General features: G+C 53.9%; 1 protein-coding gene across 3 annotated transcripts in view; it reads left to right on the forward strand.

The window, feature by feature from the left end:
* The first annotated feature begins 3 nt into the window (after positions 1-3).
* MAU2 (MAU2 sister chromatid cohesion factor) overlaps positions 4-23,179 on the forward strand; it is a 24,800-nt gene continuing 1,624 nt past the window's right edge. The window contains exons 1-17 of one of the 3 annotated variants that reach the window (XR_004383889.1): positions 4-313; positions 7,565-7,582; positions 7,988-8,053; positions 8,729-8,824; positions 9,999-10,093; positions 11,791-11,818; positions 12,118-12,273; positions 13,488-13,634; positions 13,721-13,811; positions 15,008-15,111; positions 15,664-15,741; positions 16,023-16,088; positions 18,065-18,174; positions 19,244-19,293; positions 19,489-19,566; positions 19,730-19,841; positions 22,630-22,720. Coding sequence is in view for 2 of the 3 variants with exons in the window: in XM_032867771.1 (XP_032723662.1) it covers positions 38-313; positions 7,565-7,582; positions 7,988-8,053; positions 8,729-8,824; positions 9,999-10,093; positions 11,791-11,818; positions 12,118-12,273; positions 13,488-13,634; positions 13,721-13,811; positions 15,008-15,111; positions 15,664-15,741; positions 16,023-16,088; positions 18,065-18,151; positions 19,244-19,293; positions 19,489-19,566; positions 19,730-19,841; positions 22,630-22,720 (1,639 nt within the window). In the remaining variant the exon portion in view is untranslated. Of the gene's footprint in view, positions 314-7,564; positions 7,583-7,987; positions 8,054-8,728; positions 8,825-9,998; positions 10,094-11,790; positions 11,819-12,117; positions 12,274-13,487; positions 13,635-13,720; positions 13,812-15,007; positions 15,112-15,663; positions 15,742-16,022; positions 16,089-18,064; positions 18,175-19,243; positions 19,294-19,488; positions 19,567-19,729; positions 19,842-22,629; positions 22,721-23,179 lie in introns of those variants that run through there. The other 2 variants (XM_032867771.1, XM_032867772.1) reach the window with 2 other exon arrangements.

Genomic DNA, 23,179 nt, shown 5'->3' on the forward strand with positions numbered 1-23,179 from the left:
CTCCCTGTGGCGGCGGCTTGTTGTTGTGGAGGCCAAAATGGCGGCTCAAGCGGCGGCGGCGGCCCAGGCGGCGGCGGCCCAGGCAGCGCAGGCGGAGGCGGCCGAGTCTTGGTACCTGGCGCTTCTGGGTTTCGCCGAGCACTTCCGAACTTCCAGCCCTCCCAAGATCCGCTTGTGTGTGCACTGCCTGCAGGCCGTGTTCCCCTTCAAGCCCCCGCAGCGCATCGAGGCCCGCACGCACTTGCAGCTCGGTTCCGTGCTCTACCACCACACCAAGAACAGCGAGCAGGCGCGCAGCCACCTGGAGAAGGCGGTGAGCGCGGACCCGGCCGCGAGGGAGGAGGCGCGGGCTCTTTTCGGGGCCTGGCCTGACGGACTGCGACCCCAGCGGGCAGGGGCCGCCTGGCCTCTCTTCGGGGACCTGGGGCGCGACTTCCGCATGGGCAGCAGGACCCCGAAACCGCCAGCCTCTCAGGGACCCCAAAGACCTCTCTCTGTACCTTACTTAATGTCTCTGGTGACAGGCAAGGTCCCAGGACCCCGCTCAGGGTACTCGAGAGTTGTCTCTTAATCAGGAGCAACAAGGCCCCCAAATTCTTCAGGATTTCAGGAGCATATCATCTGTTGGCACCTTAGGGAAGGCCACCAGATCGGCCAGTGGGATCTGCAGCTTCCAGTTCCTCAGGGCTCAGCCCCTGGAGCATCAGCCTGAACGCTCCCTCCTGACGTGACTCAGGATAGGAGAGCGTCAGGGTGACAGTACAGGCATCCCTTGAGAATCTGAAGTTTGGGCTCTCAGGAAATCTAAGAAGGGCTTCTCTCCCTGGACCTGGAAGTCTGTTAAGTGTCTGGAGGGTATTGTGCCCCTATCACTGATGGAGGGTGTCATAGGTGTCAGGCTGAGGTTCAGAGAGAAGAGGTTAAAATCCTCTAAGGCAGCACTGAGGGGGGCCTAGGTTCCAGGACCACTTGGTTCGATGGGGTGGAATGGGGGGGATCTCCAAGCCCCTGCTCTCTCTGTATCCCTGGTGACTTCTCCTCCTCCAATCATTCATTCCTCTCTCCCCTTCAGAAGAGAGACCCGATCCCCCCCAACTTGACTTGTGGATCTTGGTGCTTCAAAGAATGTGGGAAAGTGGCTGTCATTGTCACCCTTCTGCCCTTGGTGTTGTTTCTTGTCACAGCAACATTGTGCTCCCATCAGACCAGGCCCCCATTTGTCATTTACCCAGCTTTATTTGACTTAACTGATTTCTTAAAAAGAATCAACTTAAGTTTTTGAAATGTATTGATCTGAGGTAAATCCCAGTCCACCTGTGGCCAGTAGTGAGTTGCCTTTGGAAGGATATCAAATGTTTGTTTTGCAGAATGTAGAGTTGGAAGGGGTCTTCAGTCCTTGCTTGATCACCTTCCTTGTTTTAGGGGTGAGGCAGTAGGGGTCCCGAGAGATGAAGTGATTTGCCTAAAGCTACACATCAAGTTATTAACAAAACTGGCTCAAACCTGGGCTCAGGATCTCCAGCTTCAATGCCTAGACAATAAGTCATTATTGTTTTAATGAATTTTTTCATTTTATTCATTCAGCAGATACTTATTCAGCTCTGGTTACCAGGTGCTAAGCTCTATTCTAGGTGCCGTAGATCCGTGATGACTAAAATAGTCCCTGTTAATGTGAGTTTATGTTTTCCTGTGAAAGAGACAAATTACTAAAATATGTAGTAAAAGGGTAGGCCATGATAGAAGAACCATGGAAAATACGGTCCAGGGTGAAGAGATGGTGCTTTTTTGGGCAAAGGTAGTGAAATCTATTTGTAAGAGTGACACTTGAGCAGGCCTGAATGGGATGGAGAAAGCGAACCTGGAAAATGACTCAAGGTGTCAGGTCGATCCCAAGGAATGCCTGAGCTGTGACCAGTTGGTGTACAGTCTCTCCTAGGCAGTGTTGAGGGAGAGATCAGATGAAGCTCCAGACTCTCCTGGGTGTGGGCATGCTGGAGGCTGACTGCTCTGGCCTGGTAGCCCTGTGCCTTCAGTGAAGAGTGGTTCTGAATCACTCTCTTCTCTGGATTCACAATATATCCTTCCCCTCCTTCCCTCATCTTGGGGGTCATTCAGTCTTTTTCTAGCAGTGGTTCCTGTTTGCTGTGTTATTGTCCCATTTTGCCCACCCGGTGCTGTAGAGAGGAAGCAGCCATGCCTCAGATTGCTTCCTTGTAGCCGCTGGGCTTTTGGACCCATAATTTAATCTCTTATGCTTGTGAAATGTCTTCCCTTGATTTTACAGAACCCTCAATCTTGTGGGGTTTCCCACAGAGCCACAAGGTCCCCTCTGAGCTCACACTAATGTTATACTTGGAAATCCCTTCCTTTCTGTCAGTTGCATCCGCAGCTGGGAATTTGTCCAGATTTCAGTTAAAGTGCTGTTCTCGGTGCTGTTTTTCTTCTGCAGTTGTATGTAATCTTCCATTGTGTTGCAACACAAGTGTGTTTCTTGAATCTTCATTCTTTGTTAGTCCTTTGATTTTCCCCCAATCAGGCTACTGTCAACTTTTATTGGTTCCTTTCCCAGACTCGCTCAACAAAAAATCATTAATATGTTCTACTTTTAGAAGTGTTTTGTTTCTAGTCCTGAAGAGCAAAAGAGGTTCCAATTTCTTTTTAGGGCGCCAAACCAAAGCATCAAAAAGCATTTTTTTTCTTTTAAATAAACTCTACCTCCAACATGGGACTCTAATCTCACGATGTGAAATCAATAGTTGCATGTTCTACTTTTTTTTTTTTTTTTTTAACGTAAATGAGTCTTAAGTATTTTGTAACTATTTTCTCCTGGATCATTCCTTGTGCTGTTCTTTTCTGAACTAATTTTCTGTAACTTATGAGTGTTCTAGGTAAAACTTTTAATGGGTCTCTGAACTTAGTATCACATTTGGCTTCCCTGTTATTTTCATGTCTTTTGTTTTTCTCTGTTGAGAAATCCCCAGCCTCCTTAGTAAGCACTTTTTTTTTTTTTTAAAGATTTCTATTTATTTATTTATTTATTTGACACATAGAAATCACAAGTAGGCAGAGAGGCGGGTGGGGGGGAGCGGAGCAGGCTCCCCGCTGAGCAGAGAACCTGACACGAGGCTGAATTCCTGAGATCATGACCTGAGCCGAAGGCAGAGGCTTAACCCACTGAGCCACCCAGGTGCCCCAGTAACCACTTTTTTAAATATAAGACTTGATTATTTACCCTCTGTTTGCTTTCTGTCAGTGTCTAACTGCCTCAGCCACATTTGTAAACATTGTAGGAGTATATTAAAGTATATAATGTATTTGGGGTGTGCCTGGATGGCTCAGTTGGTTAAGCTTCTGCCTTCCGCTCAGGTCATTATCCTGGATTCCCAGGATCAAGCCCTATATCAGGGTCCCTGCTTAGTGGGGAGTCTGCTTCTCCCTCTCCCTCTGCACCTCCCCGCCCCTTTGCCCCTCTCTCACTCACTCACTCTCTGTCTCTCAAATAAATAAAAAAAAATCTTAAAAAAAAAAAGAATAATCTTTATACTTACCAATCAGCTTCATCAGTTCTACCAACTTTGAAAGAATTATCTGTTAAGTGTTTCCATCAGAGGTATGAAGGATGTTTCTCCGTTGGCTCAGCAGCTTTCTCTGAGGTCAAAGCTGTTGGTCTCTCTGGTTCCTGCCTCTGTAGGCCTTTGGATCACCTGCTGGCTTCTTGATTCCCTGGGTCTGCTCAGCAACTCCTGTAGCTGTTGTGGCGCATGGCTGGACGCTCCACCTGAGAGTCTCTCCTTTTAGATTATGGTTTTGGCAATGGTGTGTGTGTGTCATCAGAATTCTTGGCTGCTCTGGGACTCCTGGAGTAAATAGTTCATGGTTGTAAGAGATGTCGCTTTACTCAGAAATCTCTTGGCTAGAGAATTTGTGAAGCTCTCTTCTGTAGCTTCTTTCATATTGTGTTCCTTTTCATGTCGTTTTCACCTTGGCTTTTCTCTTGCTGCATACCTGTGCCTGTGTGCATTTTCAGTCTTCTCTTGCCTTATTTTCACACTGTGGTTCCAGCAGACAGTTCCGTTGTAGTCATTTGCACGTCCTCCGTGGAATCAAGAGAACCTGCGTGTCTGTACTAAGATGTGTATCAATACCCTGTTAACTAAACTTTTGATCACATTCCTCTTGATCCCTTGGCCTAGAAAATGCATCATCATCTTAGACTTCGCGAATTTGAAAGCCACAGAGGAGGAAGTGCTACTTTGCTGCGATGAATTGTTCTCAATTTTCTATTTTTTTTTTTAAGATTTTATTTATTTATTTGACAGACAGAGATCACAAGCAGGCAGAGAGGCAGGCAGAGAGAGAGAGGAGGAAGCAGGCTCCCCGCGGAGCAGAGAGCCCGATGCGGGGCTCGATCCCAGGACACTGGGATCATGACCTGAGCCGAAGGCAGAGGCGTTAACCCACTGAGCCACCCAGGCGCCCCTGTTCTCAGTTTTCTATAATCCAGGTTGTCTTCCTTTATACACTGGTTGCTTTGACTGCGGTATCCTTGTTGGTGCCACGTTTGCTTTCTCTTTGGGTTTGGAATGGAGCTGCTTGTCAGTGGTGGTTTTGCTCCCTGACTTAGAAAGCCGCTCCCAACTGTGCCATCCAGATGCTTTTTAATTCCTCTTCCAGATTTAACCTGAGAATCTCTGGTTTACTTTCTCAGCAAGTGATTAAATGCTTCCCTTTCTCTTCTTAAGGCCCGAAAGGGCTGAGTTCTGGGCCTTTCATCAACAGGTGTGGCTGGAGCAGATCTTTAATTGCTCAGCATCATGTCCTGCCAAATTCCATGTCCCATCGCTGGGAGCAAAACCTTGTGCCGAAGCTGTATCTGCAGAACTTGGCATTAAGCATTTTCAGGGAAGAGTGATCCATGCTTCCTCCTGTTTTCATTTCTATTTTCTTCACTAACTCTCTGAGCCTCCCCTGACTTCAGGATGTGAAATCTGTCTAGGAACCATCCCTTCACGGTTCCACCAACTCACCCCTCTGCCTCCCCTTCAACCCCTGATTTCTTCCTGTTCCTGCTTGGAAATCATGGAAGTATTGTTGTCACCTTCTACATGCCAGGCTCCACATGTGGTCTTCTGAGGGACACTATCTCATTCGATCCCCGAACAAACCCATGAGGTAGGGACCACTTCCAACTTCTCATAGTCAAGGTCACACAGCAGAAGGAGGCAGGCTGGCTCCTAAGTGCTGTGCTTGCATCCGAAAGGAGTTGTGGTTAATAACTATTTCTGCACATTTTGGTGGTTTAAAAACCTGATTTTAAAAACAACAATTATTTTGATTTTGAGGCACAAGAAGCCTTGAAACACACAGTCCTGGATGGTCTTCCAGGCATGAGAGATGGGCTCATTCACGCCCACCACCCCTCAGGGCTTGTGCTGGCACTGTCGTGACCCTTACCTCCCCCTGAGAGACCCAAGGTAACCCCAGGAACTTCTCAAGGGTTAGTTTGTATCCCTGCCCCGCAGCTGCAGGCTGCCCAGTAGTGGTGAGCTCTCACTTTGGCTTCTTTCCCATCAGGAGGAAGGAGACATAAAAGCTATTTTTTAGCATTGCGTAGTAAAACATAAAGATCAGGTGGCAACTTTGAATAAAGTAGTCACCTTAGGTAAGGTGTTCCATGTATCTAATTGTGAGATATATTTTCTGATGTGTCCATATTTCTGGTTTGTGTATTTATGTTGCAAGTGTTACAACGATACAGAAGTGAAGTCTTTTGTTTGTCTGACTGACAGTCCTGGGAAAGTGACTGACTTGCCCTGACACAGGACCAGTCTTGCAGCTCTCCCTGCCCAACCCTGTCTCCAGTCACACAGTTTCCTCCACTGGTTTCCCTTCTTCCAGCTGGTGGTCTTCGGGAGCTTCTCTCCCTGCACTGAACGTCACCGTGGGGATGGGTGGTTTCAGTAAATAAGCACACCCTGACTTCTCTATTTACGGGCTCCATTGACATCACCCATGTGGCTGAACCTGGTCCTGCCTCCGCCCCCCCCCAGGACCCTGAACCCCTCCTGTCCCTGCCACAGTGGGGGTTTGGGAGCGGACACTTAGGCAGGCTGCAGAGTGCCTTTTGCCTGGGCCCTGCATGTGTGCACATGAATGTGTGTCTGTCAGGAGCCCCATGGTGCTGGAGGTTTTAAGCTCTGTTTCTCTCTCCCTTTCCCACGGCGCCCCCTCCTGGCCCACCTATGTTTTGCAGGCAGCTGATCTCCGGCAGCTCTAAGGCTCTCGCTGCCTCTGACTTTCTGGGCCACCATTCACCCTTGGCCCAGAGGCATCTTTAGGCCTAAGACCAGCAGCTCCATGGACCCTCTTCCTCCCTTCACATTCTCTTTGCTGCTTCTAGGTACTCTTAAAACCCAGATCTGATAGGGTGCTTCTGTTCTGTGCCTCTGACCAAGAAAGGCCCTGGGAGTGATACTGGGGCATTTTCACCCATTGGCAGTGCTCCCACATGGATGGCACAGAGATCCATCAGGCCTTCCAGCCAAACCTTCCTGGACGTCTGCCTTTTTCGTGGGCTTTCCTCTGCCCCGAGTACCTCCTACTCCCTCTTTGCCTAGGGACAACTGCCCCCCTCACTTTCTACACCCTCGCCTTTTAAGGCCCAACCCCAAGCATCATACCCCCCCACACACACTGTTCTCCCACAGAGCATGGTGAATCAGGGTCTTCTCTTCAGCTCCAGATCTTCCTGCCAGGAATTGAATTGGCAAGGCTCTGTGAATTTCTGTAGGCTGAGTGGATGGGCCAGAACAGTGTCTGGCGTATGCTTGGGTCCTAGGTGGTCTGACAGAGCATGGTTGGTGTACTTCATGTGGCGGACTGGCCCATACACGTCCTGACCATCGCCTCCTGTTGGAACGTGGAGCTGCAGGGCACAGCAGTCCCCAAGCGGGAGCATGTTATTTGAACCCTGTGCTGATGCGTGTGCCGGCAGAGGGTAGGACAGGGAGCTCAGGTCTTAGAGCCGTCCCTGCCACCATCTGGCCATATTTACCCACAGCAGTCCTTCTCAAGAGCACTCCCACCTCCACTCTGAGGCTAGCTTTGCTCATTTCCAAGCATCTTTTAAATGTCACTTCTCCAGGAAGGACTGACACCTCCCAATCCACTCTCCAGTTGCAATTGATTCCTGTGTCATGATTTGCCGACTGTCCATGAATTGCAATGAGTGGTACACGGGGGCTCTCAGCACTCGTCCTCCTGAAGCATCTCTGCTGTGATAGGAGGGGGCTCTGAATCTGACTTTGGGGGCTGGCAGGACAGAAAATTCCTGTCCGTAAGGGATCCCACAGGTACTCATTCTCTCTCCCCCAGGAGCACTCTGGTGATGGGATTGCAGGGAAAATGAGCCTACCCTTTCAGGCCAAGCAGGCCACCTTCCCACTTAACTGAACACCTGCACCTTTTGGTGATAGGACAACCTGTGTAAACCCCGAAGTAGAGCCAGTTAAGCGGGCATCCAGTATTTGGCTGAGAATTAATCCTTTTTTCTTTTTCTTTTCAGTGGTTGATATCGCAGCAAGTATCCTTTTCTTATTGGTACCATTCCTGTTAAAGAAAGCTCCATTGCGGGAGGCAGGGGTTGGAAGAAAGATTTTGTTGTAAATTTGAATCCCCCAATGAAGCACCCGCAAAGTTTTAGGCTTTGCCCCAGCTGAAGAATCCCTTCTTGGATGTGGCTCCCCCTACAGACCAGCATCCTGTCCCTGGGTACCACCCATGCTCCTGCCTGTGCCCTGTCATCTAGCTCTTCACCCAGCTGGCACCAGACATAGAGGTTGCTAGAGGAGTAGGTGAACTTGACGTTTCAGAGCAGGCAGGGGTGCTCCTGTCCCACCAGCCTCTACTGTGTAAGAACTCCCAAGTTGTGGCCCTTTTGAACTGATCTCTTTGCCATGTCTCTGCTTCCTTAACTGGATGTTATTAGATCCAACAGTTCGAAGATGTTAAATTTGAAGCAGCAAGTCTCTTGTCTGAGTTATACTGTCAAGAGGTAAGAGCACATGAAGGTTTCTGAAAGCAAAGTGACTCTCCCCATAGCAAAGGCACAATGGCAAATTGGGGCTCTCAGAAGTGGACTCCCTTCTGGCTTTTACTACTTCCCCTTTTCTACCTCCCATGCCCTGGAATAGAGCATCCATGGGTCATCACTTGCTATGAATGCCAGCAAAATCATTCCATCAAAGACTGTTGAAAAATAGCTGTGTTCCTAGGTTCTGGGCGATTCATTTCTAAACAAATCCATATGCCTTCTTAACCTGGTTCCTGATCTCAAGCATAGCTGAAAATCACTTTTCCTTTCTTTAAGCAGCCACATGTGAGGCTCCCTGGGTAGCAGGGGGTGCCTCCTTCATATCCCTGGCCCCTCTCTCTGGTTGCAGAACAGGGAAGATGGCAATTTGTTGTCTAATTTGACTGTTCAAAACTTTGGGCTAAAGCTACTTTTCAGTTTAATTGAATGTGGAGTTATTTTAAGAGTAATGCAAAAACTTCTCAACCAGTGAGTCCAATAAATCTTCTCTTTTATTAATAAAGTAAATTGGCAACCCACAAATCTTGTGGTGAGCGTGAACAGGAGTGGCCTTCTGGTGCCGCAGCTGTTCCATAAGGAATCCAGCTTGCTTGCCGGCTTGTTTTTTCCTTCCCAAACTTGACTGCTTCCTTTCAGAATTCCGTAGACGCAGCAAAGCCACTGCTGCGGAAAGCGATCCAGATCTCACAGCAGACTCCATACTGGCACTGCCGCCTGCTCTTCCAGCTCGCTGTGAGTACCTCGGGCCTAGCCAAGAAGGATGGGTGCTCAGCAGGAGCCCTGACCTTGCGGCAGGCCCGCCCAAGTACAAACAACAAACTCCAGGACACACTGGCCCTCCTTAGGCTGCTGCACTGAATGGGTGAGGGCACAGAGAGGTTTCTTTTACCTGCTAACCAGCCTCTGTCCTCTGCAAGACACCCCCTGCCCCAGGTAGCACCCAGGGTGATGGTGGGAGTGTCCATCCCCATGGGGGCTGACACAGGGCCTTGTCTTCATGTTCTCCTCCCTTCCGGTGCTTCCTTTGGCCTGTGTTCTTGTAAATTTGGGGAGCATTTCTTACCAGTGACCCACTGTGTTTTATTATGAGTTGACCTAAGAGTCCAGGGGACTGCCTATTGGGTCATGAGTGTCTAAGTCAAGCCCAGGCTCCATGTAGGTCCCCTGCCCAGCCTCCCTTCAGCTCTGCAAACATAGTGCTCTGACACACTCCAGGGGTCGTGGGCTTTCTAGGCTGGGCCTTCCTCGCCACAGTGGAGAGGCCTGCCAGCTGGGGGTCAGGATGGGGACAGGTATGCTCTACTGTGAGGGACACCTCTTTTGTTCTGGGCTCTGCCCACACCTCCCCCTCGTTGGCTGGCCTCCAGTCTCTTCTGTCTCAGATCCAGCCTGCCTACCAGGCTGCTCTTGCCCACACGCCATGACAACCCTGTCACCTGCCTGTGCAGCCAGACTGTGAGTCACCTGCCTTGGTCCCTGCAGGGGCCAACACCCCTGACCAAGGCCCGGCACCTGCACCTGCTTTTGAACCTGTTGAGCTTTTCCTGTTCACAGTGTCTACAGACACTTAGCCTTGAGGGAGTCCCTCCTCACTTGGGGCCCTCTGGGTGCCTCCCTTGTGACTAGCCCCCAAAGACAGTGACACACTCACAAAGTATTGGGGGTCTGTGCCCTAAGGGTTAACTCCTGCCTCTGTGAGCCATCCCGCTTAAATGAGGTATACCGTAGACGAGGTAGAGTTCTCCGCCCAAAGTAGTGAACGTGATGAGATGATTTGGTTGATTTACCTCAGAACTAACACTGAAACAATTTGGTAGGTGTGTGGTTCAGTTTTAAGTCACTGGCAGCGCACTAAGGTCCGGTACTAGGTACTGTAAAGCAAGTGTCATTACTCTCTCCTTTCTAGCAACTGCACACACTTGAGAAGGACCTGGTGTCAGCCTGCGACCTCCTGGGCGTGGGGGCTGAGTACGCCCGGGTGGTGGGATCCGAGTACACACGGTAGGCACCCTCTCTCCACACCCCTCTCCCTCTTACTTGGAGATGGCCTGGCTGTCTGGTCCTGGGGAAGCAAAGAGCATTGGCACTCTGGCTTGAAACGGGGATCACTTTTGCACAGAGTAAAAACCACGAGGATGAAAGCAGCACCTGACGTCTCTTGCCCTGTTGGTTCGTGGAGTTGGAGGGGAGAGTGGACTGGAGGGGAGGGCAGCCTGCATTCTCGGGGCTTGCATGGATCTAGTGTCTCGTAAGATAAAAAGTGCTTATATGATGTGCTGGGCTGGTTCCTTGGAGGCACAGATGCAGGAGTGGTGCCCCCGGAGGGCAAGCATGGTGTGCTTGGCAGTGCCTGCGGGCAGCCCCGGCGTCCCCTCTCAGGGGACACAGAGGAGCTTTAGATGTACAATAGGAGATAGAGGAAATGGACGTTCATATAGAAGAGGGGACGTGAGTTCATGTTACCTACAGAACTGCTTAGACCGAGATCTGGAGACTGGTGCGCTGGGGTCAGGGGTCAGAGGGCACTGGTGCTTCACTGTGTACCCTCTGTGAAGGCCTCCAGTCTATCTCTTTTTTTTTTTTTTTACCTCTTAAAGAGCTCTGCAGTAGACAGGCACCAGGCACCGGTGCTCTTATTCTGTTTTATGCTTTAGGGTTCTGGAACATTTTGTTTCACAGGGGCTGATCTGAGCCCGTGGAGTTGTTGGGAAAAAACTGTCCCCCTCTCTGTTCTCTGAACTTGAGACTTGAAAGTGCCTACTGGAGCCACTCAGCTTCCTCCAGGCTGTCCTGGACTCTTGGCCACCCTGCCCTGAGACAGTGGCTGTCACACACACTGGTCCCACATTCCTGGCCTTTCCTGCCCGCTTTGTGCTGCAGCTGTCACTGGGTTCCTGGCACCACTCAGGCCCCACAGGGCATGGGGGCAGCTGAACACTATACATGTTCACTCAAGAGTGTCTCCTGCCAAGTCTCTGTGCCACTGAGGACAGGTGGCCTGGGTGGGCTCCAGCAGAGCATAGCGGCTATAGGTCATTTGGCCCAGAACCTCTGACCACAGACGTAGGGTGCTAACATGTGACACCGTGAGAACTTTGATAAAAAGTTCCCAGCCTTACGTTTCGATGGCCATGAGGTAACAACGGAGAATGACGTGGTGGCCTAGAGCATAGACATCTGTTCTGTGTGACTGTGACCTCCCCACCTCACCCTGAAGACGGGGAGAATGGCAACTGCTTGATGGAGGGTCTGTTGTAGCACACAGGCACTCTCTAAAGACTGGCGGAACAGAAACTTTGCTTTTGAACAAACTGGGGGCCAGTGGGCTCTGCTCAGCCACGGGGACTCCTGAAAGCAGCAGCGCTGGCCTCCCACCAGCGCTTGCCCAGTACTATCCGCTGACAAGGAGCCCCTCTACTCTGTCTACCAGGCTGGGATCGTGGCACGCTTACCATTCTGTACTCCGCTCCTCCACACTTTCTCAGCACCTGTTTATGCCTTCTGGGCTTTTGAACCTCATGAACACCTAACCAGGCAAAAAAGAGATCACACAGGGTGAAGTAGAACAGCCTATGAAACAGACCTCACTGGAGACCACCAGGGACTGCTGCACATTGGGTCCCCATGAACACTGGGGTGGCACAGTCTTCCCGGGAGGTTCCAGGGCCTCACAGACTGACTCACCCTCTCTTTTCCAGAGCCCTATTCCTGCTCAGCAAAGGAATGGTAAGTCAAGGCTGGGTGGAGTGGGGCTGGTTTGGAGGACTTGAGGCCGGGCCCCGCTCACATGCTGCAGTGTAGCCTCTTAGGGTCCCTGACCCTCATACACAGCAGGCTGTAGCAAGGGTGAGGCTCTGGTGTCCCTGCTGGGTTCAGAATGAAACTCTGATTCCAGGGATTTGTGCTAAGGAAGAAGAAGCCCCGGGTTAGTTTTGTGCTCTCTCTGTACAGTGCTGGTGGTCCCCTGGCGGGGGGCAGATCTGGGCACTGAGAAGTGCTCCCAGCACCCATGCATCCCTCCCCAGCTGCTGCTGATGGAGCGCAAGTTACAGGAAGTGCACCCGCTGCTGACCCTCTGTGGACAGATAGTTGAGAACTGGCAAGGGAATCCCATCCAGAAGGAGTCTCTGCGTGTCTTCTTCCTGGTCCTCCAGGTGACCCACTACTTGGATGCTGGACAGGTACGTAGTGCCTCCCACCCAAGGACTGTTGGGGAACGGGCAGGCTGTGAGCGGGCTTTAGGCCAAGACGTCACTTCTGCTGTTGTCTCCTGTCACTGGCCACATGATATGTCTATCATTAGAGGCTCAGCCTTCCCTACACACCTTGTCATGGTCTGGTATGAGTGCTTTGTCCCCATGGGCAGAGGGCACTGGAGAATAGGGGTCTCCTTGTCCTAGCATCATGGAGGGGATAGTGGTGGTACAGATGTGTGCTCAGAGCGTGGATGGCTGAAGGCATCTCAAGGCAGTTTGTGGAATCCATGAGAATACAGTGAGCATTGTGGCCTGGTGCCTGGCCCAGAGCAGGTGCTCCGGCCGTGTCTGATCACCATCCCCCAGCTGGTGACAGCTTTATGGAGTTTGAGAAGGGACCAACAGGATCAGCTGTATCTGGATGTAGACTGTAACCCCCGTGGGGCTGAGCAGCAGGTGCTTCTGTGTGTGCGAGAGCACCACAGCCTTTTGGGGGTGCCGCTCCATCCAACTTCCCCTGCCCTGGCCTAGTGACCAGCCACAGGCAGGACTTCTCTGGTGTGCAGGGAGGCCACAGGTAGAGCCTAGTGGGTGTCTGATTGGTAAGGGGCCTCCTCTGTTCCCCCATCTGCACCCAGCTGTGCCTGTTGGGCTAAACACCACACTCGACACACAGGAGTATAGAGCAGACTCTCGTGCTGAGCTGATGGCTGCAGAGGTGGCCTGGGGGGCCTTGGGACAGGGCTTCCCAGTGTAGAGAGGCAAGTCTGTACAAACCATGGCACCTATAGGACTCCCAGGGAGCTGCTTCATACCCTCAGGATAACCAGCAGCCCCAGCCCTACTCTCCTCTCCTGGGGTCACTATAGCATAGAAGGAACATGGCTCGAGCAGGGTCTTTGAACAGGCTTCTCTCGGGCCTTGGGATTTGACCCAAAAGTGGGTGGTGGCGAAGTCTCAGTTCCCCAGATGACCTCCCTGGCCCAACCCTGTGCCGCAAGAGCCGGCTGACCCATCGGCTGCGGGGGGCCTCCTGTAGGCAGTGAGCATAGCAGGAGCTCCTGGGAGGAAGGGCCTGGGAGGTGACTGGACAGGCAGGACGTGGCTAGCTGCCCCATGGGGGCCTCGTATGCTAAGGGGCCTGGCCCCGGTGGGAGTCGGCAGCCCGTCAGCTGCGTGGCGCTGCTCGCCCACTGCAGGTGAAGAGTGTGAAGCCGTGCTTGAAGCAGCTGCAGCAGTGCATCCAGACCATCTCCACGCTGCACGATGATGAGATCCTGCCCAGCAACCCCGCCGACCTCTTCCACTGGCTGCCCAAGGAGCACATGTGTGTGCTCGTCTACCTGGTGAGTCTCCAGGGAATGGGGGCCATGGCGGCTGCAGCGGGGAGAGGAGGACCACAGTGACCACCGCTGTCTGGTCTTGTCGCCAGGTGACCGTGATGCACTCCATGCAGGCCGGCTACCTGGAGAAAGCACAGAAGTACACAGACAAAGCGCTCATGCAGCTGGAGAAGCTCAAGAGTAAGTCTGGGGCGGGTGGTTGCTAGACTCTATTTGGCCGGTCATGTAGTCACAGCGCCCCCTGGTGGGTGGCCTGAGTGCCACCTCTTGTGTTGGCCTGGAAAACCCAGAATGACAGCAGCCTTGAGCAGTCACCATGAATCCCCCACCCTGTGGGTCTTGTTAACCCAGTTGGAAGATGGGAGCAGTCTCGGCTTGGAGCAGACCAGGCCAAGCCTAGGCTTGATCCTCGATCCTAGGCCAGAAGTGCTCTTGTGCCATCTCTGTCCTATCCCCTCACTGCTCAAGATGGCTATGAGGGTTAGTGGGTCCCAAGCTGGGCCTGTTGGTACAGCAGTGCTCAGTTCAAACTGATGGTGGCTGCTTTTGCAGTCTGCTTTCAGTGTTGTAACATGGATCACGCCAGGTGAGGCTGGGACTGGAACTCAGATTTCCCGGACTAGCAATAGGTCCTCTGGAGGTCGTGGGTTCTTCCTAGAAGCTCAACTAATCCATCCTGTGGGACCAGGGACCTTTGATTAGTAGGAACGCAGAGCCGCCCGTGTCCCTGGCTGGCTCAGCACCCCTGATAATCCTGTGCCCTCATCAGTGCTGCTGGGGGTGGAGCCTTCAGAACTGGAGAACCGAAGCCCACGGGGATGGTGGTTCTCTCCCTCCAGATGAGCTGGGAAAGGGCTGTGGGCGCCGTCTGGCTCCAGTATGAGGACAGCCTTTCAGGGAAGCCAAGAGCTGGGTTCCCTCACTGCTGCCTGGGGCCTGTTGCTCATTTGCACTCTCCTGGGCTCCTGCAGCATTTCTAGAACCCACTGTGTGCAGAGTGCTGTGGAGCATGTCCCTGGGTCACAGTGGAGTGAGGATGGAAGGCGGATCTCTCCGGGAATTTCTTCCTCTTAGAACACTCTAGTCACTAAAACCTGGCTCTGGGCCTGTCTTCCTGCCTGGATGGGGAGATGAACCCCTCACTCTAGGGTGCAGTGGCACCGACAGAGGTGACAGAGCTGGTGCTGAGCTCGTTCCCCACAGAGCAAATGGGCTTAGGCCTTGGCAGCCTAAGCAACCTCATGCAGCTGGAGCTGCATGAGGGGCCAGTGTGGCAGGAGGTGGAAGGACGCAGAGTCCTGAGGAGGCTCTGTGTCCGTCTCCTCGGGTCTCCTCTAACTGTGCATTGAGTGCTCACCCCCACCTCTCGCCCCCAGTGCTTGACTGCAGCCCCATCCTGTCCTCCTTCCAAGTCATCCTGCTGGAGCACATCATCATGTGCAGGCTTGTCACGGGACACAAGGCCACCGCGCTGCAGGAGGTAATGCCGCCAGAGGCCACGCGCGTGGGTGGGAGAGCGGTTGGAGCTGGCTGGGTCTCAGAAGTCGTCCGTGGGAAAGTGTAAATTTGCCCAGTGTGTGGCAACAGAACATCTGAACTTGTCATTTCACTATACTTTGTTAGTTCGCGACCCCGATGGATGTGACAAATCAGTGCTCCTTCCCTAAAAGTTTGCATACCCCAAGAACACAGGGTTTGAGGATTTGGGGTTCCCTGACAGTGATCCTAACATTCCTCCTGCCCCAGTCCATACTCTCTGATGTTTACCTTCTTGAGAGGGTGGGGGGGGGCCCTGAGTAGGGGTAAGGTGCTGTGCGGCTGAGACCCATGTTAGAAAAGGAGGGTGAAGTGGGAGTAATGGACAAGGGTCATTGTTCTCAAGGAGGTCAGGGCTGCACTTGGCCCTTGTGACAGATGCATCTTCTGGGACTTTGTGGCACACCTGTCAGCTTTAGGGGTCTCCCGAAGGCCACTGGGACACCGGGTGCCACCATAGAGACCTCGTGATGGTGAGCGTGCTCTTTCCTGGCAGATCTCCCAGGTCTGCCAGCTGTGCCAGCAGTCCCCCCGGCTCTTCTCCAACCACGCGGCACAGCTGCACACACTGCTGGTGAGTGCCCGGGCTTGCCCACCCCCAACCCCCTTCCATCGAGAAATCCCATGACAGCTGCCCCAGGCGGGACCCAGAATGGTTCCAGTGGGCGTATTCTGAGAAACATCTGAAGTCGGAGTGGAGTTGGGTCCCAGGAGGAGGGAATCATTAAGCATGCCATCTTTATGCCCCTTTGCGGGAGTAAAGCACAGAGGTAGCCAGCTCAGCAGTCACTTGTCGAGTCGTGCAGCCCTGGGCAGTCTGCGTGGCCTCAGGCCCTCCGTGCTTCCTCCTTCCAGGGCCTGTACTGCGTCTCCGTCAACTGCATGGACAATGCGGAAGCCCAGTTCACCACAGCGCTGCGGGTAAGGTGCCGGCGCTCGCTGCAGGGGGCGGGCGCTGCTTCTCAGTGAGGAGCTGGGCACGGTCTGTGAGGAGGACAACCTCTGCACAAAACCGTGCTCTGTGGGTGACTCTGCAGCATTCAGCCTGACGCCGGCCGTGGCAGTGACATGCCGTTTATCCGGGCCTTTCCGCGGCAAGGCCAGCGCTGGCAGCAAAGTATGACGAGGGATAGCTGTGGGCAAGGAGGCCTTTGGCCAGCCTGGGGTGGGGTGAACCTGGAGGGCCGCCATCAGGGAGAGCCCGGTGCCCACTGGTGCCACAACCTGTTCAGCTGCTTTCACTCCCAGTTCCTAGCCTTCCTGATAACCTGCGGGTTGGTGTTGGCTCCTGTTATAGCTGAAGATGCAGAGTCCCTCGGCAGGGCTCTGGGGCTCCCTGGAGCCACCCCCGAAGCCATACTGGGTCTGCTCTCACACTGCGGCAGGCTGATTGCCCTGGGGGGTCATAAAGGAGCTCTGCTGGGGCAACGTCCTCGCCTCAGACAGGATCGCAACAGGCCCGGGGAGGAAGCTGGTGCGTCCCCTTGGACAGGGCCACCCCAGGCCTGGGAGTTGATAGCCCGGGGCCAGGTCTCGGTTCTGCCTGTCGTGTTCTAGGACCAGATAAGCACATCCCGACCTTGGCCTTGGTGTCCCCACAGGAAAAGGAGGCTGGCAACACCTTCCCCCCAGGGTCCGGAAGGGGGGGCGCAAGCAGAGGTGGGCGGGGGGGGCGGGCAGTTTGCACCCTGTCAGATGAGGAGTTCTGCTCTGTCCCCTTGTGCTACTCTCCAGATCTCTTTGCTCCTGGGGTTGGGCTCAGCGGCATAACTGCTCCTCTGAGACGTTCCGTGTGGCTCGTGATGCTGCCAGCCCCGTCGTTGGTCTTGACAACACGGAGGAGCCTCTGGCAGCATGCCAGAGTCTGAAGAGTGGGCGGGGGACCCACTTGCATGGCCTTCTGAGCCTCTTCGTCCTTGCCCGCTCCTCTGGGCCCTGGGAGGCTCACACTACTAGCTGCAGTGGTACTGGGACACCCACACATGGCTGCCCTCTTCCCTGCAGTTACCCCGTGGCTGTGAGCCTCCCCATCTCAACGTGCCCCAAGGGGCTGCTGCTGCTGCTGCTTTGATGGTGTGTGCCTCAGGGGAGGCACTCTCCCCACACGGTGCTCCTACAGGCCATGTGGGAAGTGGTGCAGCCAGGATACGCGCTCAGACCCCGGTCCTAGACACGTGCTCTTCCTGTGGTCTTACAACAAACAGACCAGAGCATGATGCTCACAGCAGAAGACCTCCTGGGCCCCCTCAGTGCATGCTGGGGTCCTGGGGGGGGGGCTGCATTTCCTAGGTAGCCCCAGCCTCCTGCACAGCTGTGCTCACTCAGCCCTGCTAGGAACCAGGATCCGGATACTGCTCGGGCTGCTCAGATTGGACTCTCGCTCGACCGTCCTCATTTCCCAAGAACTGAGGACAGTGGTCCACCCACCAGCAGCTATGAGCAGCGTCTGTGGTGCCCAGCAGCCTCTGTTACCCTCCTGGCGGCATCCTTCCCAGGGCCAGCACAGGCCTCTGCTGTGTCAGCCCACCCTGGGGTCGAAGGCGACAATGCTTGTGACGTGGAGGGAGGGGCTGTCTGGGTCTCAGTCTTGGGAAACAAGCAGAAAAGAGACTGAAGTGTAGTGTGTTCTCAGGGCAGGATCAGGGGCAGCTGATTTTCCTTTTCTGTTTCCTAAGTTTCTCCTATTGTAGAGGACGGTTTTACAGTAAAGAGAGCTAACAGCTCTATGCTTCTGGGGTCTGGGAGGCAGGTTGGGGGATCTGTCTGAAAGGAAAGAAAAAGCATGATTCCAGATTAGCTGCCCTGGAGGATTGGGTGGCTCAGCTGCCACTGAGTGGCCCCAGTGTGATGGGGCTATGCCCGGCTTGGCCCTCTAATGCCCATGTGTCCCGTTCTAGCTCACCAACCACCAGGAGCTGTGGGCCTTCATCGTGACCAATCTGGCGAGTGTGTATATACGGGAAGGAAATAGACACCAAGAGGTAGTAGGTGACATGCTTCATGTTTGGTATCTTTTCAACTCTTATTCGGGGAGGTGGGTTTGGGGTGGTCCTGGGCACCAGCAGATCTCAGCAGCCCCAGAGTTTCACCTTCCAGCAGGGCTTGTCCTTGGAGGACAGGTGCTTCACACCAGGTTCCCTGTGCAACCCTCAGCCCTACGATTCCCTTCAGCCCTGGGCGCCCTCTCAGCCCTAGGGTTACCCACTCCCAGCCCTAGCCTCCTGCCTCCAGAGTATCGAGATTTAGTTGCTGTTCCACCTTCTTTCGTTTTATTTTAGTTTAGAGAAAGGTTAGCTGACCTCCCAACTTCTGGGTTTGGATGCATTGGGCTCCGGGGAGCAGAAGGCCTAGCCTTGTCTGCTCCAGCAGTTAGGAAGTGATGGGCAGTGTCGTCTAGGGCTAGGAGTGGGCTCTGTGGGTCACACTTGATGGGTCACGGGAGAGCTTGTCTTCCGTGTGTCTTTGCTTTCCCAGTGTCTGCCTCCTGGAGGTACTGTGGGGACACTGGAAGCAGCTTCAGCTCACTTTAGCCATGTCCTTTCCCCCTCCTTCCTCCTTGGCAGCCAGAGGAGACCTAGAACGTCAGTTCCGTGGCTGCCTATCAGAGCCTCCCAGGATTCCTGCACCTCCAGATAAACCCCCAGCCCACAAGACCCATGTGGGCCGGTCTTCCCACCGCGCTCCCCCACACTGGGCTCTTCTGACCATACAAAGGCTGAGACTGAGCCACTGCCCTGACCGCCCAGCCCCCTCTGATGTGGGGCAGGCTAAGGCCGTGAGGACCCCAACCTTAACTCCTCACGCTGGAGGCCATGATTGCCATCAGGTGGCGGGGGGGGGGGGGCGGTTAGGAAGTAAACAGCTCCATGCAGTCTCCATAGTGTCCACACCTGTCCTCGAAGGTCCTGACCCCACTCCCCACTTAGGTTACTCAGGCATGGGATTCGGAGTGAGGGCGTGATGCTCTCAGGTTGGGAAGATGCAAGCAGCCCTAGTCAAATTTAGTGGTGAATTTGAGGCTGAATTTTCCTGTGTTTCAAAATGCAAAACGATCCTAACTGACATTTCTGCCACAGCTATACAGTTTGTTGGAAAGGATCAATCCGGACCATAGCTTCCCTGTCAGGTAGGCAGCCCAAGAGCTGAGTGCCCACCGGACCTGTTGTCTTCACGCTTTCGTTGCTCACGGGGTGGCACCAGTGCTCGTGGGACCCATCCGCCCTGTGTCCCCGATGCCTCTCGCCCCTCTCTTCTCACTCCCCTTTGGAAGCCTGCTGCACTCCCAAAAACACCACCAAAGTGTGCCCGTCTCTCTTATCAGCTCACACTGCCTGCGAGCAGCAGCTTTCTACGTGCGCGGACTCTTCTCTTTCTTCCAGGGACGCTATAATGAGGCCAAGTGAGTATGGGGAGAGGACAGGTTGCCCCTGCCTGGCACCTCCTGGGCTGGCCCTCCGGGTGGTTCTGCTCCCTGACAGCATGTGCTCAGGTCCTTGAGGTGGCTGCAGCCTCTTCCTACTGATAAGGCGTCCGATGGGCCTTCAGCGTCTGTTCTCACATAGGCGATTTCTTCGAGAAACTCTGAAGATGTCCAATGCAGAGGACCTGAACCGGCTCACAGCCTGCTCCCTTGTGCTCCTGGGCCACATCTTCTATGTGCTGGGGAACCACAGAGTGAGTGCCCGGGGCTGGGCCGAGAGGGGACCAGCACGGCGCTTGTGTACCACCTAGCAGCAGTTTGTATCCTGTGCCCCTCCGTGACCTTATCTCAGTAACCTCCCCACTGCTCCATGAGGCTGGGTGGGGGGGCGGGGGGCGAAGAGGAGCTTTGGACCCTGGAGGGTGGGTCTGTGTGGCAGACAGGCCGGGTGCCACTGCAGGCAGTGGTCAGGCGGAGTCCCACAGGCTGTCCAGAGCCAGCAGGGTTGAGGGCAGGTTCCCCTTTCTGTGTGTTAATAGCTGGGGGCAGAGAGGTGTGTCGTCTCAGCCAGATCCCTTGGGCTCCATTTTGCCCAGCACACACAGTGTTGTCCTCATGGCACCCTGTGTTTTCACACTTACCTAGAATGGCCCCCTGGGGCTGGTCCCCAGTGGGATCAGCCGACTTCAGGTCTCTGAGTCAGATGGGGAATCCGGGGTGTGCACTTACCTGCTCGCCTGCTCTTACCCCTCGGCCTCTCAAGGCTGTTTTGTAAGATAGTTTTGGTTCACCTTATATAATAGGATAAAGCTCGTCATAGAAGGCATGAGAAACAAAAGAAAACGATTGTGTGTCCTCTGGCTCTTTCCCGTACCCATCTCTGCCTATGCATAGGTTTTGTTTTCCAGTCTGTTCCATAATTTGGTATCTTGTCTTTCTCTGTACCACTGGGTGAGAGTTTTCTCCAGTGGCAGGCAGCAAGAATTTCAAAGTAGCCTGTGCTTCATAGTTCAGCCAGCCTCTCTTTAACTAACGTGGGGTCCGTGTCTTGGCCCATGGACTTTTATCTGATCAGACCCTGAGAGTGAGCATTTTTTACAACCTTGGCACGTCCCCCTCCCCATAGTCACATGACAAGCACTTACTGTGGCCAGGGCCTGAACACGAGGGACCTCACCACCCCTAAAAGAAGAGGACAAGCTTTGGGTTCTTCCTTCAGAGTGCAGCTGTGCTCCTTTTAGAATACCCTGTCACCCTGTTCCTTAGCCTTTGAGCACACTTGGGAACAGTGGTCTGTGTGTCCGGGGGCCAGATGGGAACCAGGGCTCAACATGAGGCCCTGCTGAGTGTGGGCTGCCCACTTCGTGTCTCGGTGTGGTGGATGTGGTTCTCCTGTTTTCCAGCTGAGGAGATTAAGGTCACAGAGCCCCAAACTGCAGACCCAGGCATAGAGCCAGACTCCCTAGCTCTCATTTGTCTAGTGGTCTCTCGAAGCCACCTTGAATGGGTCAGGGGAAGCAAACCAGCTTTTTAGCTGCAGCTCTGGTTCACGTTTGGGTTGATCCCAGGGCATCTTACAGAGCTCATTCAGGAACTTCCACTGCCCCTCGTGTGTCTGGGCCTGTTTGGAGTGACATGGGGGCGCCAAGAACCCTCAGGCCTAAGCCTGGCCTCGAGCAGCTCCAGGTCTGAGGGAGATAGAGCCAGCTCTTCCTGAGCCTGCGAAGGCTTGATGGCCCACGGCTATGTTTGCGAGCAGCCCACACACAGGCTACCTCTCAGGATCACACATCTTTGTACCAGGTTCTATGGGGCCATAAGCTAGCATGGCGGAGCCTGCCTAAGAGAGCCAGGGACCTCTCCTGGCAGCTTCCAGACAGAGGTCCAACCCCAGGCCTCGAGGAGAAGAGTAGTTTTTCGTGTTCTGTTGTGCATTCTGAGGTCTTGGAAAGACTTTATTCAATTCTGAAAAGCTTGGAGACCCACCTGGAGCTCATCTTTGAGGTGCCTGCTGTGGGGCAGTGTGAAGTCATTGCACTTTTGTGTTTTGAACACAGTCCTGCCTGTGTTGAAGCTAGGCCTCGGGAGCTGGTTTGGAGGGTTTACAAATCTCTCGGCTATGTGTGGGTATCTGCCAGTGGCTGCTGCACTGGGAGTTCTCCCCTGTCACCTTGAATCCTGCATCCAGGCCAGCAGAGTTTGTTGTCCCCAGGTTGAGCAGGGTCGGAACAGTGCTGCCAGTCATCATGGGGTCAGGAATGGGTGTTGAGGTCCCCCCGCCCCCTCTCAGCACATCCTAAGGATTAAGGGGGGCGGCATTATGCAGTCACACAGTCGGGGTTGGAGAGTTAGCGTGGCCTGGTGTCCCACAGCACCACGTGTCAGGTAGCCTCCCATGAAAGTGGGCTTGTATGTAGAAGAGACACTGCCCTGCCTCTTCCCCCTATCTGTTCAGCCCTCCTCACCCCCACCAGGGCAGACTGCTTCCTCCTCCCAGGCCACCCCCCGGGGTCTCTGAATGTGCTTTTTTTTTTTTTTTTTTTTTTTTTTTAATTTGACAGAGATCACAAGTAGGCAGAGAGGCAGGCAGAGAGAGAGTAAGGGAAGCAGGCTCCCTGCTGAGCAGAGAGCCCAATGCGGGGCTCCATCCCAGGACCCTGGGACCATGACCTGAGCCGAAGGCAGAGGCTTTAACCCACTGAGCCACCCAGGCGCCCCTGAATGTGCATTTCTAACCGGCTTCTGTTCTGGGTCCAGGGCTGACTACCTCTGGTGCTATGGTTAGAGACAAAGGCACGTAGACTCGTGCAGGGCCAGCAGCGCCCCCATGAGAGTGGAAGAGCGGGTGCAGTTCATTTTCTCCTGAGGCGGTTGAAGAGTACATCAGAGGAGGTCATTTGAGATGGGCTCTGAAGTAGGAGTAGGAGCCTTCCAGGCAGCAGCACAAGCCCAGGCTGTGCTGGGGGTGGTGGGTGGGTGCTGGGCTGTCCCTACCACTGGTCCCAATCCCCACGCCCTTCCCTGGCTGCTCTCGGTCAACAGGAGAGTAACAACATGGTGGTGCCTGCCATGCAGCTGGCCAGCAAGATCCCAGACATGTCCGTGCAGCTGTGGTCCTCAGCCCTGCTGAGAGGTGAGTACAACGGCCAGCCCTGCCCAGGCATCAGGGCTGCTGGGAGCCCAAGTCTAAAAGAGCTAAGGTAAGCCCTGATGTACTTGTGCCCAGACTGGGCCTCTGCTTGCCACACTCCCAGTTCTAGCATATGCTCAGGCTCCATGGCAGGCCCTATTTGGGGGCAGTAGACACTAGGCTTATTCATGACATCAGCTCCACACAGGACCAGTCCGCCCTCTCTACAAGGCCATTTCTTGGAGTCTGGGCGAAGAAGTGGGCTGTGAGTCCTAGCCCCCGCCCTCAGTTTCCCTCTCCGTGAATGGCTGTGGCAGTCGTCCCTATTGAACTGTACTGGCCAGGACAGTCTGGGTGCCCAGGAAGCTCTCAGCAGGTGTCAGTGTCGTTACTGCTGATCCCTTCTTTAGATTGGGCTACTAAAGTCCAGCGTCTTTTTTTTTTTTTTTTTTTTTTTTTTTT

This window comes from Lontra canadensis, unplaced genomic scaffold (assembly GCF_010015895.1).
Source record: "Lontra canadensis isolate GAN:19392208 unplaced genomic scaffold, GSC_riverotter_1.0 scaffold35, whole genome shotgun sequence".
Taxonomy (NCBI): Eukaryota; Metazoa; Chordata; class Mammalia; order Carnivora; family Mustelidae; genus Lontra; species Lontra canadensis.